Source organism: Herpailurus yagouaroundi, unplaced genomic scaffold (assembly GCF_014898765.1).
Source record: "Herpailurus yagouaroundi ecotype Mexico unplaced genomic scaffold, PumYag 159, whole genome shotgun sequence".
In the NCBI taxonomy this organism is placed as follows: domain Eukaryota; kingdom Metazoa; phylum Chordata; class Mammalia; order Carnivora; family Felidae; genus Herpailurus; species Herpailurus yagouaroundi.
In genome coordinates, this window is record NW_024412400.1 from 24768871 (window position 1) to 24792698 (window position 23828).

Sequence of the window (23828 nt, forward strand, 5' to 3'; positions counted from 1 at the left end):
TGAAAGCAGGTTTGGTTTGGGAGAAGCAGTAATTAGGCTGCAGTGTCTGGTATGTTTTCAAAACTAGCACAAAGTTTCACCGATTTAGAAAATAAAGCCTTGGATTAAAATCCCAGCCAGCCGAGGACAGCTACACGTGCCCCAGCCCCTCTAACTGCCTCTGACGGACCCTCTGCACGGTCTGGAGGCACCTGCACTCCAGTGCGAATTCAAAGCACAAAGCGGCATCTCGGTTCCTGGTAGAATCAGTCAGCTGTCGTTGCGCAAAGTCGTGAGCACCTTCCTCGAAGCAAAACCGCTAGGCCAGACAAGCAACTCATTTTTGACAAAGCTGGTTCAACAATCGGCTCCTCTGAAGAGTAGAATATTTTTAACTAGAAATTTTAAAAGTTAAAACTTTCATTAAGTGCATGTACTGCTATAGGAGAAATATCATAAAACATCGTTTTAATGTGAACACTACTTCATACAATGAAAAACTATTTACAATGTGTTGCTTCCAGATTGGCTGCTTTTACATTGTATGTCTACCCAGCGTGTCTTCAGCCGGGAGTTGCAGTCCTTGTACCCGACGGCTCTCCAAGGCCCCTGGGGACTCGGAGCATCTGTCCACTTACATTCTCCCTAGTAATTATGGCTCAGCAGGCACGCCACCAAAATCATCTATAACCCAGAGACTCTGGCAATCGTATAGAAGTAAAATGCGTAGATTAGGTTTCTGTCCAATAAATACTAATTTGACAATACAATCCATTTCCATCTTAAGAAATTGTTTTCAGTTAGGAAAACATTTTTTCTCAACGGAACTAGAACGAATAGTCTGTGGTTCACCCTGGAACTGTTAACGATGTCTTTGCATACAAATATAGCATATTTTGGCCAGGAATATAATTTCTTGTTAAAGAGTTTATTTGCCTTCACACGCAGAATTGCTACATACATTCACAGTTTTAAGAGACTGCAATTAGCTATTCCAGTTGTGCTTTAAAATCCCGAATATTATTTTCATTAGTGAGTGCAAAGCAAATGTCCCACTTGACTACAATTGGTCCTAGAGTTATAAACTCCATAATGGTTTCTAGAAAATTCCTTCAATCTCCAGTTTCATCATTTGCTTTTTCAGGTATGACTTCCAGGCTCCGACGTGGCTTCTGAACGTCGGCATTTTCTGTGCCTGGTTTATTCAGCCCACATGAAACAGCAGCATAATGGATTTGTTTCAGGTTCTCCAAGGTCTCGTTCTTGGCATATTTCAAAAGATCCGCTTGTCCCTGTAACAAGACATGCAATTAAATGTTAGATGTGACTAACATGACTTCTTGTTGCAGTCTGACAATACAGGTGTTCCACTGAAATAGAAATATTTTGATGCCACAAGAGGGCATGTTTATCTGCTATTGGCACTGTATCCGAATAGGTCAATTGTAATAAAAAACAAGATTGTCTTCCCAGTTTTCCACATCAAGCTCCAAGACCGTGCTGCCTCTTTGGTTCTTTCCCTTTATAAATCTGAATAGAATGCTGTGTGTGTGGACCATGGCTGTCTGCCCTGGTTAGAATTACATCTTTTTGTAAATTGTTTGGCCCATCTTGGTTTTTTCCTTTTAAGATTTGCCTTATTTTTAGCTTCTCATTCTGAAGTAAGTATAAATTCACAGGATGCAAATATAATACAGAGAGGTCTCATATACCTTTCCCCAAATTTCTCCCAATGGTTATGGCTTACATAACTAGAGTACAAGGTCCAAACCGGGCAGCTGACGTTGGTGCAATGTACACGTATAGCTCTGTGTCACTTCATCCCATGGGGAGATTCACGTAACCACCACTGCAATCAACACACAGAGCTAACCTGCCGCCACAGAGACCTCCCAGGCACCAGGACTCTACGGTCACACCCTTCCCCATCCTTCCACCATCCGTAGCCCCTTGACAACCACCAGTCTGTTCTCCATTATAAAGACTTGCTTTTGAAGCAAGCTTTGGCAGATAGGCACCCAGCAGGTTTTCACGGACTACTTGCTTAAAGGAGGAAGGAAGGAAAGGATTCTTTACTTTCAATAAACTTTCTTAGCCAGATCTTAATTTCTTTAGTGGGGTGTGGCCATCCTCTTGACATACATGCAGTCTAACACATAGGTCAAGACACAACGGGATGGACTGAAGCACCAGTCACTGGGAGTCTGGAATCTGAGCTGATGCCAGAGGTCAATGGAGAGTTTGTCAGCCTCATCACTTTGACATATTGACCAGAGAATTCTTTGGCTGGGTGGACGCGTGGACGGCTGTCTTGTGCATCTTGGACTGGTGAGCAGCATCCATGGCTTTCTTTTGTCCCCTTTAGACCAGTTGCACCCCCTCAGCTGTGACAACCAAAATGTCTGTAGATGTTGTCAGATATCCTCTGGGGGGTGAAACTACCCATATATCAGCTGACCATTTCAAGATTACTGGTTAGGAGAGATGATGTGATACTCCACTGTAAATTCCAACATTCCTACTTTGGTCGTTTGTTCTATTTTCCCTTCTGATATTTAATCTGCCTTCCATTAATAGTTCTTTCTACTTATACTATTACCTTTCCTTCTCTCCTATTTTCCTTGTCCCTATTTTGTCTCCTTCCTCGGGCTCTAAATTCATTCTGTTATTCTCTTTATCATCCCTCCATACTTTGGCTTTTTCTTTGTCATACTTACATTCTTGGTACTATCCCCTCTTTCTCCTGTTTCTTTTTTTCCCTTAACTGCCTCTCAGCGTGCATCCCATTAAAGTGCTCCTGTACAACAAAAGCTGGGGGCCAGTTGCGGAGGCAACAGGTAAGGACTTACCTTGGAAGGCAACTGGACTACAATCAAATCTCAGCCTCTGGTGAGACTAAATTGCAGCGTAATCTTAAGCCACTATGAGGCCGGAATCCACAGAATGGTTTGCTGTTTACCACTTACTGTTCATGATTTTCCTGCTTTACAAAGACCTTTAATTAGTAACTATAAATACATGCTCCATTGCTTAGTTTAACTGAAGAGCTTCATTTTTATTCATTCTTACTAGTCACTGAACTCATATACTGAAATTTTACAAGCAGTAAGGTCTTTGTACATAAATATAGCATATTGTGCCAGAAATATAATTTCTTGTTAAAGACTTTATTTGCCCTCACGTGCAGGATTGCTACATACATTTATGGTTAACAGATTGTAACTAGATATTCCACTTGTGCTTTAAAATTCCAAATATTGTGTTTAAATTAATTCACTTTATTTTTTAGAGCAGTTTCAGGTTCACAGTAAAACTGAGCAGTTAAGTACAGAAATTTCCCGTATGCCCCAATCCCCGCATGAGGCGTAACCGTCTCCACTACTGACATCCTGCCCCACAGGAGTACATTTATTGTAACTATAGACCTACACTGCACATCATTATCGCCCAAAGTCCATGGTTTACACGAGGGTTCACTCTTAGTGTTGTACATTCTGTGGGTTTGGACAAGTGTACAATGACATGTGCCCCATTACGCAGCATAGTCACACTGCCCTAAAAACCCTCTGTGCTCCCCCTATTCATCCCTCCCTTCCCCTTAATGCCTGGCAACCACTGATCTTTTCACTAACTCAATATTTTGCCTTTTTCAGAATATTATATAGTTGGAATTCTACAGTACGTAGCCTTTTAAGATTGGCTTCTTTCACTTAGTGATATGCAATTAACTTTCCTCTATGTCTTTTATGGCTTACTAGCTCATTTGTTTTTAGTGCCGAATAATGTTCCATCGTCTGGATGTACCACAGTTTATTCATTGACTCACCTACTGAAGGACATCTCAGTTAAACCCAAGTGTTGGTGATTATGAATACAGCTACTATAAACATCCATGTGCAGGACTTCGTGTGGACATGAGTTTTCAATTCATTTTGGTAGATACTGAAAGGAGCATGACTGCTAATATCATACAGCAAGAGGATGTTGAGTTTGGTAAGAAACTGCATCCCGTCTTCCGCAATGGCGTGACGCTTTCTGTTCCCACCAGCAGTGAATGAGAGTTCCTGTTGTTTCACATCCTCACCAGCATTTGGTGCTGTTAGCACTTTAGATTTTGGTCATCCTAAAAGGTACACATTAGTGTCTAATTTTTGTTTTAATCTGTAGTTCTCTAATGACATATAATGTTGAACGCCTTTCCACATGCCCACTTGCCATCTGTATGCCTGCTGTGGGGAAGCGTCTGCTCAGATCTTTTGTCCATTGTTTAATTGTTCATTTTCTTATTGTTGAGTTTTAAAAGTTCTTTGTATGTTTTAGGTAACCATTGCTTATCCGGTGTGTCTTTTACAAATATTTTCTCCAAGTTTGTGGCTTGTCTTCTTGTTCTCAACTTGTCTTGCAGAGCAGAGGTTTTTAATTTTGATAGACTCCTGCTTATAAATTCTTTCTTTTCTTTCCTTATTTCATGACTATGCTGTTGGGGTTACACCTAAAAAGTCATCACCATACCCAAGGTAAGCTAAGTTTTCTCCTACGTTATTTTCCAGAAGTTTTATAGTTTTCCATTTAGGCCCACAATTGGCTCGAAGTTAATTTTTGTGCAGGGTGTAAGGTCTGTGTCTAGATTTTTTTTTTTCTCTTTGCATGTGGATGTCCAGTTGTTCCTGCACCATTTGTTTAAATGAGTATCTTTGCTCCATTGTATTGCCTTTGCCCCTCAGTCAAAAATCAGCTGACTAAAATTTATGTGGGTCTATTTCTGGGCTCTCTATTCTGTTCCACTGATCTCTTTGTTCTTTCACCAATATTACACTGTCCTGATTACCATAGCTTTTTTTTTTTTTTTTAAGTTTAATTATTTATTTTGAGACAGTGAGAGCCAGGGAAGGAGAGAGAGGGAATGAGAGAGAGAATCCCAAGCAGGCTCTGCACTGTCAATGCAGAGCCCGATGCAGGGCTCGAACTCATTAACCCAGAGACCGTGACCTGAGGCATAATCAAGAGTCAGATGCTTAACCAACTAAGCCACCCAGGAGCCCCAGTTACTGTACTTTAGAGTAAATCTCAAGTTGGGTAGTGTCACTCCTCTTTGTTCTTTTCCTTCAAGACTGTGTCATCTATTCTGGGTCTTCTGCATCTCCATATAAACTTTAGAATCGATATCTACAAAATAACTTGATGGAATTTTGGTTGGGATTATGTTGAATCTATAGCTCAATTTGGAAAGAAATGACATCTTGAAAATATTGAGTCTTCTAATCCATGAACAGGAAGTGTCTCTCCATTTATTCATTTCTTCTTTGATATATTTGATCAGTTTTGTAGTATTCCTTACATAGATCTTGTACATATTTTGTTAGATTCATGCCTAAGTATTTTATTTTTGGAGATGCTAATGTAAGTGGCATTATATTTTTAATTTCAAATTACCCTTGTTCATTGCTGTTATCTGGGAAAGTGATGGACTTCTATACACTAACCTTGTATCTTGCAACCTTGCTATAATCGTTTATTAGTTCCAGGAGTTTTTTGTCAATTCTTTTGGAATTTCTACATAGATGATCATGTCATCTGTGAACAAAGTTATATTTTTTCCTTCCCAATGTATAACTTTTATTTTTCTTTCTTGTCTTATTGAATTAGCTTGGGCTTCTAGTACAATGATGAAAAACAGCAGAGTCAGGGGATTTCTTTGCCTATGTTTGCCTAATGGGAAACGTTTGAGTGTTCCCACCATTAAGTATGATAGGTAAAGGTGTTTTGTTCTTTACCAAGTTGAGGAAGTTCTTCTAATTTGCTGAGAGTTTTTATCATGAATGGGCACTGGATTTTGTCAGATGCCTTCTTGCTATCTAGTGAGATGATCATGTGATTTTTCCTCTCTAGCCTATTACACTGATTGATTTTCGATTGTTGCACCAACCTTCATTACCTGGTATAAATCTCACTGGGCCACAGTGTATAATTCTTTTCATACATTGCTGGATTCAGTTTTTTAATATTTTCTTGAGGATTTCTGCATCTATGTTCATAAGAGATATTGATCTGTAGTTTTTTTGGTAATGTCTATCTGGTTTTGGTATTAGGATAAATGCTGGCCACGTACAATATATTAAAAAGTATTCCCTCTGCCTCTATTTTCTGGAAGAGATTGTAAAAAAAAAAAAACTGGCATAATTTCTTCCTTAAATGTTTGATAGAATTCACCAGTGAACCCATGTGAGCCGGTGCGTTCATTTTAAAAGGTTATTAATTGTTTATTTGACTTCTTTAATAGAGATAAATCTATTCAAATAGTCTATTTCTTCTTGTGAGTTTTGGTAAAATGTGCCTTTCAAGAAATTGGTTCATCTCATCTAAGTTATCAAATTTGTGGGAGTAGGGTAGTTCATCATATTCCTTTGCTGTCCTTTTAATGCCCATGGGATCTGTAGTGACATCCCTTCTTCCATTACTGATATCAGTAATTGGTGTCCTCTTTTTTCCTTCCTTCATAGTTAGCCTGGCTAGAGACTTACTGATTTTAATGATCTTTTCAAAGAACCATCTTTTAGTTCTATTGATTTTCTCTCTTAATTTCCTGATGTCAATTTCACCGATTTCTGCTCTAATATTTTTATTAATAAAAATTAGTAGGTCTGTATTCAAACTGCTTCCTTGGCATGTCCTCCTAGACTTCACGTGTCCAAAACTGAGTTCCTGATATCCTTCCTACCAGCCTCTCTATAACCAGCTCCTCTCAGGGTAAGACAACTCCGTTCTCACAGTGACTGAGAACACAGACCCTAGTACCACCTTTGACTCGTCTCCTTTTCTTTCATCCCTCATCCCACTTGTCGGCAGCCTCCATTATCTCTGTCTTCAAAAAATATACACATATACAGGTTCTCAGCACTTCTTACCACCCTCACTGCTGCCACTGGCAGCCTGAACCACCATCACCTCTCTCTGAGTTTATGACAACTGGCCATCCGGCTTCTCCTCTGTCAACATGACAGCCAGAGACATACAATCAAACACAGTCAGAACATGAACCCCCCAACCCGTGGCTCCTCGTATAACTCAGACTGAGAGTCAAAGTCCTTTCTCACAGCCCCCGAGCTGTCTTCACCCTCTTCCTCACCCCACCTTGTTCACTAAGCCGCTGTAACACTGGGCCCCTAAATGCTCCTCAGACACGGCAGGTCCTCTCTGGCCCCGCCTGGAGGTTGCACACTCAACATTGCCTATGCAGGGAAGGCTCTCGCCCCAGAAAGACACACAGTTTGCTCTGTCACCTCCTTTGGGCCTTGACTCCCTGACAGCCTTTCCAAAATGAAAACTGCCACCTCCTGCTCCCAACTCTTCTTGCCCCTTCCCTGCCTTGCTTTCTCCATGACATGTTCTCTGTTGCTTTGTTTACTGTCTGTCTCTCCCATTAAATGTGAGTTCCAGGAGAACTGGGACTTTCACGTCTTCAATCCATTGCTGAACCCTCACCCCTCAAGCCTACAACAGCACCAGGCATACAACACAGGCTTAAGAAATGTGTTGAATGAGTATAATTAGACTAAGATGTGAAAGTCTCCTCTTTAATCTTCACAGTGGCCTCCCAATCATGGGCTTCACCTTTTTCTCTGCATTTATATATATATTATGAATAGGTATTGTATTTTTTACAGAAATGAAATCAAGCAAACCCTGCCATTCTTCAGTTTTCTTTTTTTCACCAAAAATCATGTCTTGGCAATCTTTCCATGTCAGCATATATAGATCTGCCACAGGATGACGGGGCATTTAAATAGAAAAATCCCCAGATGGTATACAGGATAATTAACGTGGTAATAACGAATTCTTTATCTGGTGGAATCTTGGTTCCCAAGTTTAGACAGGTCATTACCACACTTTGAACGGATCAGGCTTTCCACACCTGGCCAGGGGAGACACAAAGGACCCCCAGAGCCGGGGAGCTGCTGAGTTTTATCCCCAGCACTTGTATTTTGTTCTGTGCACCCACAACCGCACGTCTGACACGTCTCAGGATTGTGGCATCCAGCGGGAGCAGAGAACAATTGTGAACAAGGTGATGATGGTGTTTGCTGTAGCAGTGTTCACATCTCGTTGCTTCAAAAGAGCAAAGGCTATTTAAAACACTGCCGCCCACTGACACAGGGCATCTGGGTTTGAAGACTCCTACGAAGCTGGCTTTGCAACGTTTCCAGTTGAGAAACTCAAACCCTATTTGGTTTCACACATTCTGTTTTGAATTTCATAAGTTATTCTACTTGGTTTTCATCTTGAAAGAGTTATAACAACCTGAGGTCAAAATCTTTAAAGTTCCTACTTAGACTCGGAATATAATCTTTAAAAGACACAGCTAAGGGCAGGGCTGGATCCCAGCGGCTCTCGTGGAGAGGTGGCCGCAACTGCGCTCCTTCTGGCCCTGCCGGCGGCTGCCTGAGATCAGGTCAGAGGTCGGAGCAGCCGGGAAAGGAATGATGGCAGATCCCAGACACCAGAGCCAGTGCCCCAGCCATACTCAACCCTTGGCCAATCACCAAACTTTCTGTCTGACCATAAAAGATGCCCTAGCTTTTGATATGTTAAAAATACTTCAAGGCACATCTGTTAGCCCTACATAGTTTTTGAATCTAAAATTAACAACCACAATTCACTGCTTTTATTTAGACTTAGAGCTAAAACTACAGGGGTTGTACACTTCCATTATTCTTTTTCAAAGCTTTTTAATCCAACTGTCTATTAGAGAAGAACAGAATCATCTCCTTCTGAGATGAGTGAACCAGGGTGGCCACAAAGACTCCCCCGACCTCTGCCACCAATCCGTGCAACGGCCACGTGGCTGAGAGCTGGAAGGGGCAAAAATGGCCATCTGCCGTTCCCTGGGAGTCAGCAGACACGTTTCTTCCACATTATAAGCAGGTGGATGGAAGAGGAAAAAAGAGGATACCCATACCATTTTGGGAGTCTGAAGGAGGTGCAAAGGTAGTCAAAAAAATTTTAATTTAATGCAAATAAAGACATAAGCTATCAGTGTCTGGTTTGACCTCAGCATGTCTGGGGCCCACACTGACTTCTGGGTTGTTCTGGGACTAACGGCCCCAGCCCGAGAAGCTTCATTTGGATGGCATGGACTAGGCTGCCTCCTTCCTGCTTCTTTGTCCACTCAGGAACAAAGCAGCTTCTAGGCACCTCGACCGATACCTTCCGCTCCCCCAAGACATGAAGCTAACTCTGGGATAAAGAGAGGGGGGGCAGACACCTGGAGAGCGCCAAGGCCCAGCAGGAAGACAGACTGCCACCCTGCAAGCGCCAAGCACCGGCCACCCGCTGGCCCCTTACTCAGCAATCTGCCATGCACGCGTCCTTATCTTTCCTACCACCCAGAAGGCTGCAAGAGTTTTCCTGTCCCCTCCCTCAGCATCACTCTGAGATGACAGCACAGGGACCTAGGGTTTTTCTGGCTGTCTCTTGCCAGAGAATCTAAATTGCAAAACCCTAACACAAGCTCATAATCAGGAAACATTTCTTGGAAAGAGAGTGACTAACGTATGCCGGGCACTGTATTAAGCCCTTCGCAAAGACTATCTCATGACAATCTCAGTTCTGTGAGAGCTGCTGTTACTATTCCCAATTTTGTAGACGAGGACATTGAGTTTAGAGCGATGAAGGGGCTTACCCAAGGCAGAGCCTGCACAGCGCATTACACTTAAAAACATACCACTTTCTCTCTGTGTGTTCTGTTTTCTTTTTGGATTAAGTGAACCACAGGGCCCAAGCTATACAGTTGAGCCCCACACATTACATGTGACACTTGAAAGCAAGCAAAGTGTAATGTGCACTACATTTCTAATGACCCCAGTACATCACCAATGGTGCTGGCAATTCCTTCTTCCTGTGCTTAAACACAAGAACAGAGATACAGATTTCCATTCATATTTGTTGAATGAGTAGGGAGCGAACAACACCATGGTGGGGCCACGGAAATCCTGGCCCCGGTTCTAAGCTGCCTCACTGCACTCCGAACGCTCCCCTTGAGAGGCCCGTGTGGCTGGCCAAGGCTGTAGCACATTTGTCAGAGTTAAGGAAGGCCTTCTTCCTACTGACGTCTTACTAAACCTTACACTTGAACAAAGATCCCCTGATCATCAGTCACCTGAAGTTGGAGCAACAGAGCATAGCAGCATGTGCTCGGCTGTGGGACGATAAATGCATGTTAAATGTTTCATGATTTTTTTCTGTCCTATTGGCTTCCCCTGTGCTCAGTCACATGTGTGAAGGGAGTGGAATGTGAATTGCAAGTGAATTCCTCTCTTCTCAGCAAGAAGACTGCCTTCCGTCTCCCCTAACTCCATCCCAAAGGGTTCGCAGGTGCTGGCCAGGTGGAAAGGCCCTCTGAGAGTATGAAGAACGGTTCTGGGAGCAAGACTCCTAACCCTTAGTCTTCACCTTAATCCAGAGAGACATTTAAGCTGTATGAAGCAGTGTCCTGATTATGCAAGCAAAGTGGGTTCATCCAGGACTATCCTTGCACCTCGATCCCCTCCCCGCTGCCAATATTTTGGCTATTTCATCACATTTACAGTTGTCCCTCAACTTCACAAAGGTTGTGCTCAAAGGTTTATGCATACTTTAATTTAAAATTTTTAATATAAGATGCGATTTAAATTCAGAGTAGGTGTCTTTCACCTCGGAAACTATTTTACGTGTCACTCAACAAATATGGGGGGGGGGGTTGCTCCCAGGCATTCCTAGGCAGCACAGTGGAGAAGGCGTGGTGTCTAAGTTGGGCCTTGACATGGGCGGGAAACGATTTCAGCAGAGGCCAAGGGGCTGTGGAAGACGCTGCCTTTCTTCCACACGTGACTCTACGACTCCAACAAGTGATGCCTTTGGGGCCTAACCATGGCTTGGTAGCATGATTTCTATGCTACAAAGCTTTCTGAGTTCCAACTGTGGTTACATCTCCCTCTGATAATGGGAATGAGCATGGGAAAAGCTAAGTCTCACACTGGCAGTGAGAGCTGGCCCCTACAGTGGGAGATGACCTCCCCTGACACAAAGCTGGTGGCTCACGTGGTGGGGGGGGGGGGTGAGGATTTCAGGAGGTGCCGTTGGAGGCTGCAGACGGTGGAAGTGAGCCATGACCTAAGCATAGAAGACAGGAGGTCAAGAGAGTGTTCCAGGCAAAGGGGCCAGGGCCAGAGGGGAGCAAGGGCAGTGTGCCCAGTGTGTAGAGAGAGAAGTGGAGAGCAAGGGGATGCTGAGGGATGAGCAGGGCCAGGGCCACGAACACGGAAGCTTCGAAAACGCTAGTAAAAACAGCACGCACAAGCACTTCCCTCGCACTGTTAATTTTTTAAGCACACTTTTTGCACGATTAAACGTTAGCTGAGTGATCACAAATTCCACATTAGTGGGATCCAAGGTCTGAGGTTTTACTGTGTTTTAAATGGGCCAGAAAGTACAGCCTGCCTAATGACAGGCACTACCATAGTTTGGTTTTCTGAGCCATTCTGAAGAGTCTTCACATGCTAAAGAGAGGAATGGCTTCCAGCCAATTACAGATTTTCAGGAAAACAGGCAGCATAATACATCACCTAGTACATAAAATAACTAAAGGATATTAACATCAATAAAGAAAAGGAGTTGCCCATGGGCCATCACAGCAATGTTCAGAAAAGAAACAAATATCAGTCTTCAGTCTTCAAGGTAAGTACTATACCTCAGGTAAAAACAAAATCAAGATGAACGTCTCAGCAGGTGCAAAGACTGTCTGGTTTAACTATTTATTTTTGGCAGAAGTCTCATTTTCCTAGAGAGAACAAATCTCTAATTACTTCTAGGGCTTAGCTTTTAGTCTTGGTTTTGAGGGCGGATGGTGCGGAACAGGAAGAGCTGGCTTGGCAGCAATCCTTCTGGAAAACATCTTGGGGTTGTAATAAACTTTATTTGAGTCTGTGATATGACACAGGTGCTAGAAAATCCAGCATAATTTTGGCCTGTATTGACAGTAAGATAATTTTCAGATTAAGAAGAAAACCATACTGATGAGTCCTACCCTGGGGCCGTCAGTGCACCGCGTATCCAAAGTATGGGGATAATTCTGGCCACCCCATCTTATGAAGGACACTGACAAACCAGAGCCGTCAGGAGACCAACGGACCCAGTGAGGAGGGGATCAGATGCCATCTCACCCTATTATCTGCAGAGATTGAGCATGTCTGACCTGAATCAGGGAGGTCTAAGAGAAGGTAATGATAGTTCGCAAAGGTACAAAGGGATGTTGAGGAGGAGGGAATACAATAATTCTGTGCTGCTTTGAAGGTATTACTGGAACCAGTGGGTAGAAATGAAGTTACAGAGAGATAACTCCATATACTGTATGACAGAGAGATAATTCCATATACTGTATGACAGAACAAAACTAAGATTGCATGACAGTGGAGCAGGCTGCCAATCTGGTGGGAGCAGCAGGAAGGTGGGTTTGATGACTTTATGGGGTTGTGTGGCCAAGCCTCACAGTGTATCCTATACCCTTCTAAGGGAAAATGCGTCATTGGCAGGTTCTGCCACTGTGGTAGACTATCTGCAAAGGCAGGTGCCATAATTCCTTCCATCTCTGTCCAGGCATGCTACTCCATCCACTAAGAGGTGGAGTCCACTTCCCCCTCCCTTGAATGTGGGCTGGAATTGATTTCCTTTGGTCAGTAACATGGAGGAAGTGGTCTTAAGAAGCCTGGCAGCTTCTCCTTTTGTTTTCTTGGAATCTCATAGCAATATAAGGAAGCTGGGGCTGGACTACTGAATGACGATGGGCCATGCAGAGAAAGGGAGAGATCAAGAAGAGGGGGACCCAGCCATTCTAGCCATCCCTGGTGACATGCCAGCCACGTGAGTGGAGCCTTCTTGGCTACTCCAGGCCCAGCTGACCTCCCAGCTGAACCAAACCAACACCACGGGGAGCAGAAACACCACCCGGCTGAGCATAGCTAGCCCACAGAATCATGTCAAATAAGAAGCTGTTGTTTTAAGCCACTAGTTTTGTCATGGTTTGTTCTATGGCAACAGAGAACTGAAACAGCCAGTCAAGGTGGCCGTATTTTGTGCTATGTGACAGTGCCTTCCTGAGCACAGTGGATTGAAGCAGGTAGAGAACCTGATCCAAGGAGAACTTAATACGAGAGGAGGCTTATACCTTTAGGACCGCAGGTCTGGATGTGAAAGGAAAGGGTAGGACCAGCCGATCAGATTTCCTCTCCTTGGAATTTGAACTAGGAAATACAAACAGATTGAGAACTTGGAATAAAACCTTCTAAGGTACAGGCGGGGTCAAACCAAGACCACAGTAAGTCACAGGGCAACAGAAACATGAGTGAGCAGAGGGAGAAGGACAGAGAGAAGACCATCGGCCCCTGGGGAAGAGCTGCCCCGGGTGCTGCTGGGCTTCCTGGCTGCCCTTTACTCCTGTGAGGCTGGAGCACGGCTTCCGGTCCCAGAGCTCCCTGTCCTTTCACAGTCCTCCCCGAGGCCAGCACCTCTCGCCCCTCCTCTGTGAACTGGCCTGCAGGAGTTCTGCCTCTTACAACCAAAACAGAGCAATTAAAGCAGGGCTCTTCTACCATGAGATTCTACCATCTTAGGAATGGTAATAAATAGAAGCAATAAAAATTATCACCAGTACAGTGAGCGTTTAGCAAATGAAAAATAAAGGGAGAGAAACCTCTTAATTAAGCTGGTGGGCGGAAAATATTAACAGGATAACCTTCCCACATTTCTGGTGAAATGAGCAAAAAATAGTAAAATTGGCAAACACACACACACACACACACACACACACACACACACAAACACACACGCGCACACACACACACAACACAAGCAACAAACAAACAAACAAACAAAGGGGTATGACATAATTTAACAAACTTCTGAAACTCAGAATTCATAGTGGCAACTCTTAGAAGTCCTGAAACTTTTAAGAGCCCAGTCAAACTGCAAAGACACAAACTGAGTGCCTTTTTCTTTTATTTCTTAAAAACAATTTTTTTCATGTTTATTCATTTTTTTCTTTATTTTTTTATTTATTTATTTTTTTTATTTATATATGAAATTTATTGTCAAATTGGTTTCCATAAAACACCCAGTGCTCATCCCAAAAGGTGCCCTCCTCAATACCCATCACCCACCCTCTCCTCCCTCCCACCCCCCATCAACCCTCAGTTTGCTCTCAGTTCTCAACAGTCTCTTATGCTTTGGCTCTCTCCCACTCTAACCTCTTTTTTTTTTTTTCCTTCCCCTCCCCCATGGGTTCCTGTTAAGTTTCTCAGGATCCACATAAGAGTGAAACCATATGGTATCTGTCTTTCTCTGTATGGCTTATTTCACTCAGCATCACACTCTCCAGTTCCATCCACGTTGCTACAAAAGGCCATATTTCATTTATCTCATTGCCACGTAGTATTCCATAGTGTATATAAACCACAATTTCTTTCTCCATTCATCAGTTGATGGACATTTAGGCTCTTTCCATAATTTAGCTATTGTTGAGAGTGCTGCTATGAACATTGGGGTACAAGTGCCCCTATGCATCAGTACTCCTGTGTCCCTTGGATAAATTCCTAGCAGTGCTATTGCTGGGTCATAGGGTAGGTCTATTTTTAATTTTCTGAGGAACCTCCACACTGCTTTCCAGAGCGGCTGCACCAATTTGCATTCCCACCAACAGTGCAAGAGGGTTCCCGTTTCTCCACATCCTCTCCAGCATCTATAGTCTCCTGATTTGTTCATTTTGGCCACTCTGACTGGCGTGAGGTGATACCTGAGTGTGGTTTTGATTTGTATTTCCCTGATAAGGAGCGACGCTGAACATCTTTTCATGTGCCTGTTGGCCATCCGGATGTCTTCTTTAGAGAAGTGTCTATTCATGTTTTCTGCCCATTTCTTCACTGGGTTATTTGCTTTTCGGGTGTGGAGTTTGGTGAGCTCTTTATAGATTTTGGATACTAGCCCTTTGTCCGATATGTCATTTGCAAATATCTTTTCCCATTCCGTTGGTTGCCTTTGAGTTTTGTTGGTTGTTTCCTTTGCTGTGCAGAAGCTTTTTATCTTCATAAGGTCCCAGTAATTCACTTTTGCTTTTAATTCCCTTGCCTTTGGGGATGTGTCGAGTAAGAGATTGCTACGGCTGAGGTCAGAGAGGTCTTTTCCTGCTTTCTCCTCTAAGGTTTTGATGGTTTCCTGTCTCACATTCAGGTCCTTGATCCATTTTGAGTTTATTTTTGTGAATGGTGTGAGAAAGTGGTCTAGTTTCAACCTTCTGCATGTTGCTGTCCAGTTCTCCCAGCACCATTTGCTAAAGAGACTGTCTTTTTTCCATTGGATGTTCTTTCCTGCTTTGTCAAAGATGAGTTGGCCATACATTTGTGGGTCTAGTTCTGGGGTTTCTATTCTATTCCATTGGTCTATGTGTCTGTTTTTGTGCCAATACCATGCTGTCTTGATGATGACAGCTTTGTAGTAGAGGCTAAAGTCTGGGATTGTGATGCCTCCTGCTTTGGTCTTCTTCTTCAAAATTACTTTGGCTATTCGGGGCCTTTTGTGGTTCCATATGAATTTTAGGATTGCTTGTTCTAGTTTCGAGAAGAATGCTGGTGCAATTTTGATTGGGATTGCATTGAATGTGTAGATAGCTTTGGGTAGTATTGACATTTTGACAATATTTATTCTTCCAATCCATGAGCAGGGAATGTCTTTCCATTTCTTTAAATCTTCTTCAATTACCTTCATAAGCTTTCTATAGTTTTCAGCATACAGATCCTTTACATCTTTGGTTAGATTTATTCCTAGGTATTTTATGCTTCTTGGTGCAATTGTGAATGGGATCAGTTTCTTTATTTGTCTTTCTGTTGCTTCATTGTTAGTGTATAAGAATGCAACTGATTTCTGTACATTGATTTTGTATCCTGCAACTTTGCTGAATTCATGTATCAGTTCTAGCAGACTTTTGGTGGAGTCTATCGGATTTTCCATGTATAATATCATGTCATCTGCAAAAAGCGAAAGCTTGACTTCATCTTTGCCAATTTTGATGCCTTTGATTTCCTTTTGTTGTCTGATTGCTGATGCTAGAACTTCCAGCACTATGTTAAACAACAGCGGTGAGAGTGGGCATCCCTGTCGTGTTCCTGATCTCAGGGAAAAAGCTCTCAGTTTTTCCCCGTTGAGGATGATGTTAGCTGTGGGCTTTTCATAAATGGCTTTTATGATCTTTAAGTATGTTCCTTCTATCCCGACTTTCTCAAGGGTTTTTATTAAGAAAGGGTGCTGGATTTTGTCAAAGGCCTTTTCTGCATCGATTGACAGGATCATATGGTTTTTCTCTTTTTTTTTGTTAATGTGATGTATCACGTTGATTGATTTGCGAATGTTGAACCAGCCCTGCATCCCAGGAATGAATCCCACTTGATCATGGTGAATACTTCTTTTTATATGCCGTTGAATTCGATTTGCTAGTGTCTTATTGAGAATTTTTGCATCCATATTCATCAGGGATATTGGCCTGTAGTTCTCTTTTTTTTACTGGGTCTCTGTCTGGTTTAGGAATCAAAGTAATACTGGCTTCATAGAATGAGTCTGGAGTTTTCCTTCCCTTTCTATTTCTTGGAATAGCTTGAGAAGGATAGGTATTATCTCTGCTTTAAACGTCTGGTAGAACTCCCCTGGGAAGCCATCTGGTCCTGGACTCTTATTTGTTGGGAGATTTTTGATAACCGATTCAATTTCTTCGCTGGTTATGGGTCTGTTCAAGCTTTCTATTTCCTCCTGATTGAGTTTTGGAAGAGTGTGGGTGTTCAGGAATTTGTCCATTTCTTCCAGGTTGTCCAATTTGTTGGCATATAATTTTTCATAGTATTCCCTGATAATTGTTTGTATCTCTGAGGGATTGGTTGTTATAATTCCATTTTCATTCATGATTTTTTCTATTTGGGTCATCTCCCTTTTCTTTTTGAGAAGCCTGGCTAGAGGTCTGTCAATTTTGTTTATTTTTTCAAAAAACCAACTCTTGGTTTCGTTGATCTGCTCTACAGTTTTTTTAGATTCTATATTGTTTATTTCTGCTCTGATCTTTATTATTTCTCTTCTTCTGCTGGGTTTAGGCTGCCTTTGCTGTTCTGCTTCTATTTCCTTTAGGTGTGCTGTTAGATTTTGTATTTGGGATTTTTCTTGTTTGTTGAGATAGGCCTGGATTGCAATGTATTTTCCTCTCAGGACTGCCTTCACTGCGTCCCAAAGCATTTGGATTGTTGTATTTTCATTTTCGTTTGTTTCCATATATTTTTTAATTTTCTCTAATTGCCTGGTTGACCCACTCATTCGTTAGTTGGGTGTTCTTTAACCTCCATGCTTTTGGAGGTTTTCCAGACTTTTTTCTGTGGTTGATTTCAAGCTTCATAGCATTGTGGTCTGAAAGTATGCATGGTATGATTTCAATTCTTATAAACTTATGAAGGGCTGTTTTGTGACCCAGTATATGATCTATCTTGGAGAATGTTCCATGTGCACTCGAGAAGAAAGTATATTCTGTTGCTTTGGGATGCAGAGTTCTAAATATATCTGTCAAGTCCATCTGATCCAATGTCTCATTCAGGGCCCTTGTTTCTTTATTGACCGTGTGTCTAGATGATCTATCCATTTCTGTAAGTGGGGTGTTAAAGTCCCCTGCAATTACCACATTCTTGTCAATAAGGTTGCTTATATTTATGAGTAATTGTTTTATATATTTGGGCGCTCCGGTATTCGGCGCATAGACATTTATATGTTAGCTCTTCCTGATGGATAGACCCTGTCACTATTATATAATGTCCTTCTTCATCTCTTGTTACAGCCTTTAATTTAAAGTCTAGTTTGTCTGATATAAGTATGGCTACTCCAGCTTTCTTTTGGCTTCCAGTAGCATGATAAATAGTTCTCCATCCCCTCACTCTCAATCTAAAGGTGTCCTCAGGTCTAAAATGAGTCTCTTGTAGACAGCAAATAGATGGGTCTTGTTTTTTTATCCATTCTGATACCCTATGTCTTTTGGTTGGCGCATTTAATCCATTTACATTCAGTGTTATTATAGAAAGATACGGGTTTAGAGTCATTGTGATGTCTGTATGTTTTATGCTTGTAGTGATGTCTCTGGTACTTTGTCTCACAGGGTCCCCCTTAGGATCTCTTGTAGGGCTGGTTTAGTGGTAACAAATTCCTTCAGTTTTTGTTTGTTTGGGAAGACCTTTACGTCTCCTTCTATTCTAAATGACAAACTTGCTGGATAAAGGATTCTCGGCTGCATATTTTTTCTGTCTAGCACACTGAAAATCTTGTGCCAATTCTTTCTGGCCTGCCAAGTTTCAAAAGAGAGATCAGTCATGAGTCTTATAGGTCTCCCTTTATATGTGAGGGCACGTTTACTCCTTGCTGCTTTCAGAATTTTCTCTTTATCCTTGTATTTTGCCAGTTTCGCTATGATATGTCGTGCAGAAGATCGATTCAAGTTACGTCTGAAGGGAGTTCTCTGTGCCTCTTGGATTTCAATGCCTTTTTCCTTCCCCACTTCAGGGAAGTTCTCAGCTATTATTTCTTCAAGTACCCCTTCAGCACCTTTCCCTCTCTCTTCCTCCTCTGGGATACCAATTATGCGTAGATTATCTCTTTTTAGTGTATCACTTAGTTCTCTAATTTTCCCCTCATACTCCTGGATTTTTTTATCTCTCTTTTTCTCAGCTTCCTCTTTTTCCATAACTTTATCTTCTAGTTCACCTATTCTCTCCTCTGCCTCTTCAATCCGAGCCGTGGTGGTTTCCATTTTGTTATGCATTTCGTTTAAAGCGTTTTTCAGCTCCTCGTGACTGTTCCTTAGTCCCTTGATCTCTGTAGCAAGAGATTCTCTGCTGTCAGCTATACTGTTTTCAAGCCCAGCGATTAATTTTATGACTATTATTCTAAATTCACTTTCTGTTATATTATTTAAATCCTTTTTGATCAGCTAATTAGCTGTTGTTATTTCCTGGAGATTCTTCTGAGGGGAATTCTTCCGCTTCGTCATTTTGGATAGTCCATTCATGTTTATTCATTTTTGAGAGAGAGAGAGACAGAGCACAAGTGGGGGAGGGGCAGAGGCAGAGACACAGAATCCAAAATGGGCTCCAGGCTCCAAGCTGTCAGCACAGAGCTCAACTCGGGGCTCGAACCTGGGAATGGCGAGCCATGACCTGAGCTGAAGTCAGCCACTTAACCAACTGAGCTGCCCAGGTGCCCAGTCCTTTTTGTTTACTTCTGCTTGATGCAACAGAAAAGGTGATGGGACAGAGGGTAAGAAGAAAGAGGTAACGCAGGACAAGTGAGGAATCGGACTGACACACATAGAAAACTGGACACAGTATATTGAACAATGATGTTCTGACAGTGCAACACAGTGCGCCCTGATGGAAGAGATACAAACGGGGGTCCACCTCCCTGTGTGGAGGGGTTCCAGGCTGCAGTGCAGGAAGGCAGAGCCTGGCAGCCCCACCAAGCCAAGGGGATGGAGTTTGGGGTTCAGGGAAGCTAAACAGCTGGGATGTACAGGGTGGAGCAGTGGGGCTCTTAAACAGCTACTGTCAATATCTGGTTCGGGAAGATGAAGGGTATGATGAGCACCAAAAGGAGAGGAGTGGGAAGCTGGATGGGATTAACGGCAGAGTAGACACTGTAGAAGATACAGCAATATTGGTTGAAGATGTAGAAACAATGGAAACTATTTTTTAAGGAAAGAAAAGAAAAGAAAAGAAAAGAAAAGAAAAGAAAAGGAAAGGAAAGGAAAGAAAGAAAAGAAAAGAAAAGAAAAGAAAAGAAAAGAAAAGAAAAGAAAAGAAAAGAAAAGAAAAGAAAAGAAAAAAAGACCTAAAAAGAAATGAATAGTGGATCTGTCACTTTTGGGAAAATATCAAGCAGTATACATGTATAATAGGAGTTACAGAAGGAAGAGAGAAAGAGTAAGACTGAAAAAAAGATTTAAAGAAAAAATGACTAAAAATTTTCCCAAATTTGATGGAAATTTCCACATATAGAAGAAATCTTATTCTTTAACATATAGAAGCATCTCAACAAACCCTAAGCAGAAGAAACATGAAGAAAACCAGACTGAGGCCCATCATAATTCTTCTAAAAGTCTAAGAAAAAGAGAGAGAAAAATCTAAACAAAAGATGCCCAACCTCTCTGCATTTACTAGGCTGGCTAAACTGACAATAGCAAACGTTGACATGGATGTAGAATAATGGGAACTCTCAGAACACTGTTGCGGGGAGTGCTAAATGGAACAGTTTAGAAAGCAGCTTGGCAATTTCTTACAAAGTCTGGCATGCACTTACCATATGATCCAGTAACTGCACTCACAGGTGTTTAGCCAGTAAAATAAGAGTATGTCCACACAAAGACCTGCATGTGAGTGTTCACTGCAGCTCTACTCACAATAGTTAGAGGCTAGAAACGGCCCAAACGTACATCAACCAGTGAATGTATAAACAAAGAGTAACACACCCATAAAATAGAATGTTGTTCGTCAAAAAAAAAAAAAAAAAAAAAAAAAAAAAAAGGAATGGATTGCTGAAACACACCTTCCCTTGGATGAATATCAAAAGCATTATGTTACACGAAAGAGGCCAGGCATAAAGACTACATACTACATAACTCCCATTTATACAACAATCTAGAGCAGGTGAAACGATAGAAATCAGGTCAGTGGTTGGTGAGGGAGGGAGTTTTCTGCAAAGAGGCATGAGGGAATTTTGGGGGTGATGGAAATGCTCTGTCATCATTGTGGTGGGGTTGCATGACAATATACATTTATCAAAATTCGTTGAGTTGTGCAGTTCAAAAGGGGGAATTTTATCTTATGTAAATTGTACCTCGATAAAGTTGATCAAGAAAAGGGAAGGATGCTGACTATCTAAGGGAAGTGAGGTCTTGAGGGCAGGCTTCTGAATTAAAGAGCAATCAGAAACCTGTGGAAATGGATTACACCCTCTCCCAATTATGCAGCAGAGACCCTAGAACGTGACATTTACAAACTCTGAGAAAGCTGGGTCCAAGAATCCAAAGACTGTCGATGACCCCAGCTGAGATTTATCTCTTCTCTGTCCTTTCCTCAGGCTATGGATGGTGGTGACAGTAAGCTAATTTAAATATTGAACTTATACCAAACAACATGGTAATCATCGTCTTGGGGCCAAAATGGGAATATTTAAAACTGGAAAATGGAAAAGTAACAGCATGCCTAAGTCCTCACCTAGAAATATTAGTGGGTAGATACTCTCATCTTTCATAGCAGATCAACCAACCGACCTCATAATTGAAATGTGTAGCTTAAAAAAAAACAAAAACCCGACAAAATGACTCCTACTAACATTTTTCATAATCTTTCCATATTTCATAGGAAATAAATATCTCTCACATTAAAACTTGTTAGTAATTCATTTAGCTTCTTTTCTTCTGTTAAATAAAGAAAAGTGAAAGTAATTTTTAAAAAAATTTCAGAAGAGCAGTTACAGTAGGATCCTATCTACTGGCGTACCTTATTTCATAATACGTGAGACAGTAGCTCTTGTCAGATGTACCACTAAGAAAGAAAATCACTGCCAATTTAACTAGGATGCAATGCACGGATGCCATGGACTAGAAGATACATACCAATTTCAAAGATTTTTGATCTCGAAAATAAAAAAAGGATGACTCAGAATCAATAAAATGTATCTCCATCCATCCATATGCAAATAAAATGGTTGCTAAATAAGGTCACCTACATTTAGTAATAGCTATTTCTCAGAGGGTTTGGAGTCATTTTAAAACTTCTATCTTTTCTACATTAAAAAAGTTCTGTATAAGGAAGATGCATTTACAAAAACAAATGAATGATTTTTATTCAAAATAAAAAATGATTGGAAGTAAATGTGCCAAGGTGTCAACAGTAGATATCTCTGGGTGTGGTGATGACAGCTGACATTTCTTCTTTGTTCATTTCTGTATTCTAAAGCAATTCTGAAAATTGAAAAACTAAACAAAGGAAGCCAAAAAACCCATAAAAATAGGGATGAATGTCCTTAGATGAAAAGAATTTATGGCAGGACCAAGCATTCCTGCTTTGCCCCGATTTTCACATGAAAGTCCTATGTCCCAGGATGCCTTGCCGCCCTGCCTACCTTCTTGTTCAAATTAGTGGTTGAAGGTGCTTTGGATTTCATTCCAGAGCAGAGGTATTCCATTTTTCTAGGGTGCCTCAGAATCACCCTAAGGAACTTGTTAAACAAGCAGATTCCTGCACTCTACCTCTAGAGATTCTGATCCAGATTCTGAGGGGGAGCTCAGGAGACTACATTTAAGCACCCAAGGAAATTCCTGTCAGGCCTCACAGCCGCAGGGCTCCTTCAGCATGTCTTCTTGTCATCTTTCTCCTTTTCTCTCCCTAACCAGTATCATCTGAAACCTTCCCCAAGCTTCTGTGTCCCCCAGGAGGGCACTGCGGCCTCTCGCCCACCACACATAGCCCTGGAGGGCTGCCACCTCACCAAGGTCACAACAAAAAACACACGGTCAGAGGAACCCAAAGGATCCGATTCCCTCCTGTCGGGAAAAGGCTAGTAGCTCAACTCAGACCCAAACTCAAGTCCAAGGGGGCACTGACTCCCCTAAACAAAGTTAAAACTTGTAAAACATCCAGGAATGGAAAAAGCCCTTCCATTATACGGAAGTGACACACAGATCTCTCCAGTTCTTCCCCGTTCCTCGCCCAGGTGCTACCACATTCGAACACCATCTACAGCAAATATGCTGGACATTTTTAAAAGATCGATTACCCTGTCCTACACATTACTTTCCATATGAACATAAGTCTGAAGTGTTAATTCTCTCTCCTGGACATAATTCCAAAGAAAATAGGTTTCCTCAGTGTAGCTATTTGGTTCAATTACTGATTTCTAAAATCTGGTGTATTACTTTATGTCGGCTGTTTTTCATTAATATGTGCTCCCAGCTCCCATTTTCCATGGCTCTTAGCCAAGAGCGTCTCAGACTTTCATGCGCATGAGAACCCCTTGGGATCTTGTAAAAACACAGATCTGTAGATGTGCAATCAGGAGATCTGGGGTGGGTCCTGGGAGTCTGCATTTTGAACAAGCTCCCAGGTGATACCCAGGTTTCTGGTTCCTAGACCACAAACGAGTTGCTAGGACACTTGACAGGTGGGAGTTTGGTTCCTAAGTCTGTTTTTGCCTATAATAAAGAAAATGAGCATTTGGTCTCTCACAGGGCTTAAACAATTGTGCTACTTTTCCCTTGAGATTTGCAGGAAATCTGTAGTGTACCCACACCTCTGGGTGGGAGTGAGTCAGCAAGTTATAAAGCCAAATTCCTTTTCATTGTAAATTCTTATATCTGCTTTTTACTTAACTGTAAACTATCAAAATTAACTTCTAAGCAGAAGATTGAGAGATTACAAAAAAAAAAAAGCCCATGTGAAGGATGGGAAGTATTTTAAGAAGTCAAGAAAATGATTTTAATTATAAAAATGAGTAGAGGTTTAACGTGAGAAAATGCAAGTTGGCTAGTTTTGCAAGGGTGACTTTTTATTAAATCAGAAAACTGTTGTCAGCTGCAGGAATGAATCTTTTAACTTCAGGGGAAACAAGGGAATTAAAAGGGGCAGCTGTGATAACGTCTTTACAGTTTTGACTTCAAGGGAGCACAAAGTTAGAAGGGTGAATACCAGAGAATGATTTTACATTTAGCTATCCCAGATCCAGAGTGAAATAATGTGTCTGTGTTATGATTA

The 23828-nt window shown here is 41.8% G+C and overlaps 1 protein-coding gene across 2 annotated transcripts in view; it reads right to left on the minus strand.

Moving 5' to 3' along the window:
* Positions 1 to 419: 419 nt before the first annotated feature.
* Positions 420 to 23828, minus strand: part of PLCL2 (phospholipase C like 2) — a 197632-nt gene continuing 174223 nt past the window's right edge. For both annotated transcript variants that reach the window (XM_040480116.1, XM_040480117.1), the window contains exon 6: positions 420 to 1271. In XM_040480116.1, coding sequence (XP_040336050.1) covers positions 1092 to 1271 — 180 coding nt within the window. In that variant the 3' untranslated portion in view covers positions 420 to 1091. The remainder of the gene's footprint in view (positions 1272 to 23828) is intronic.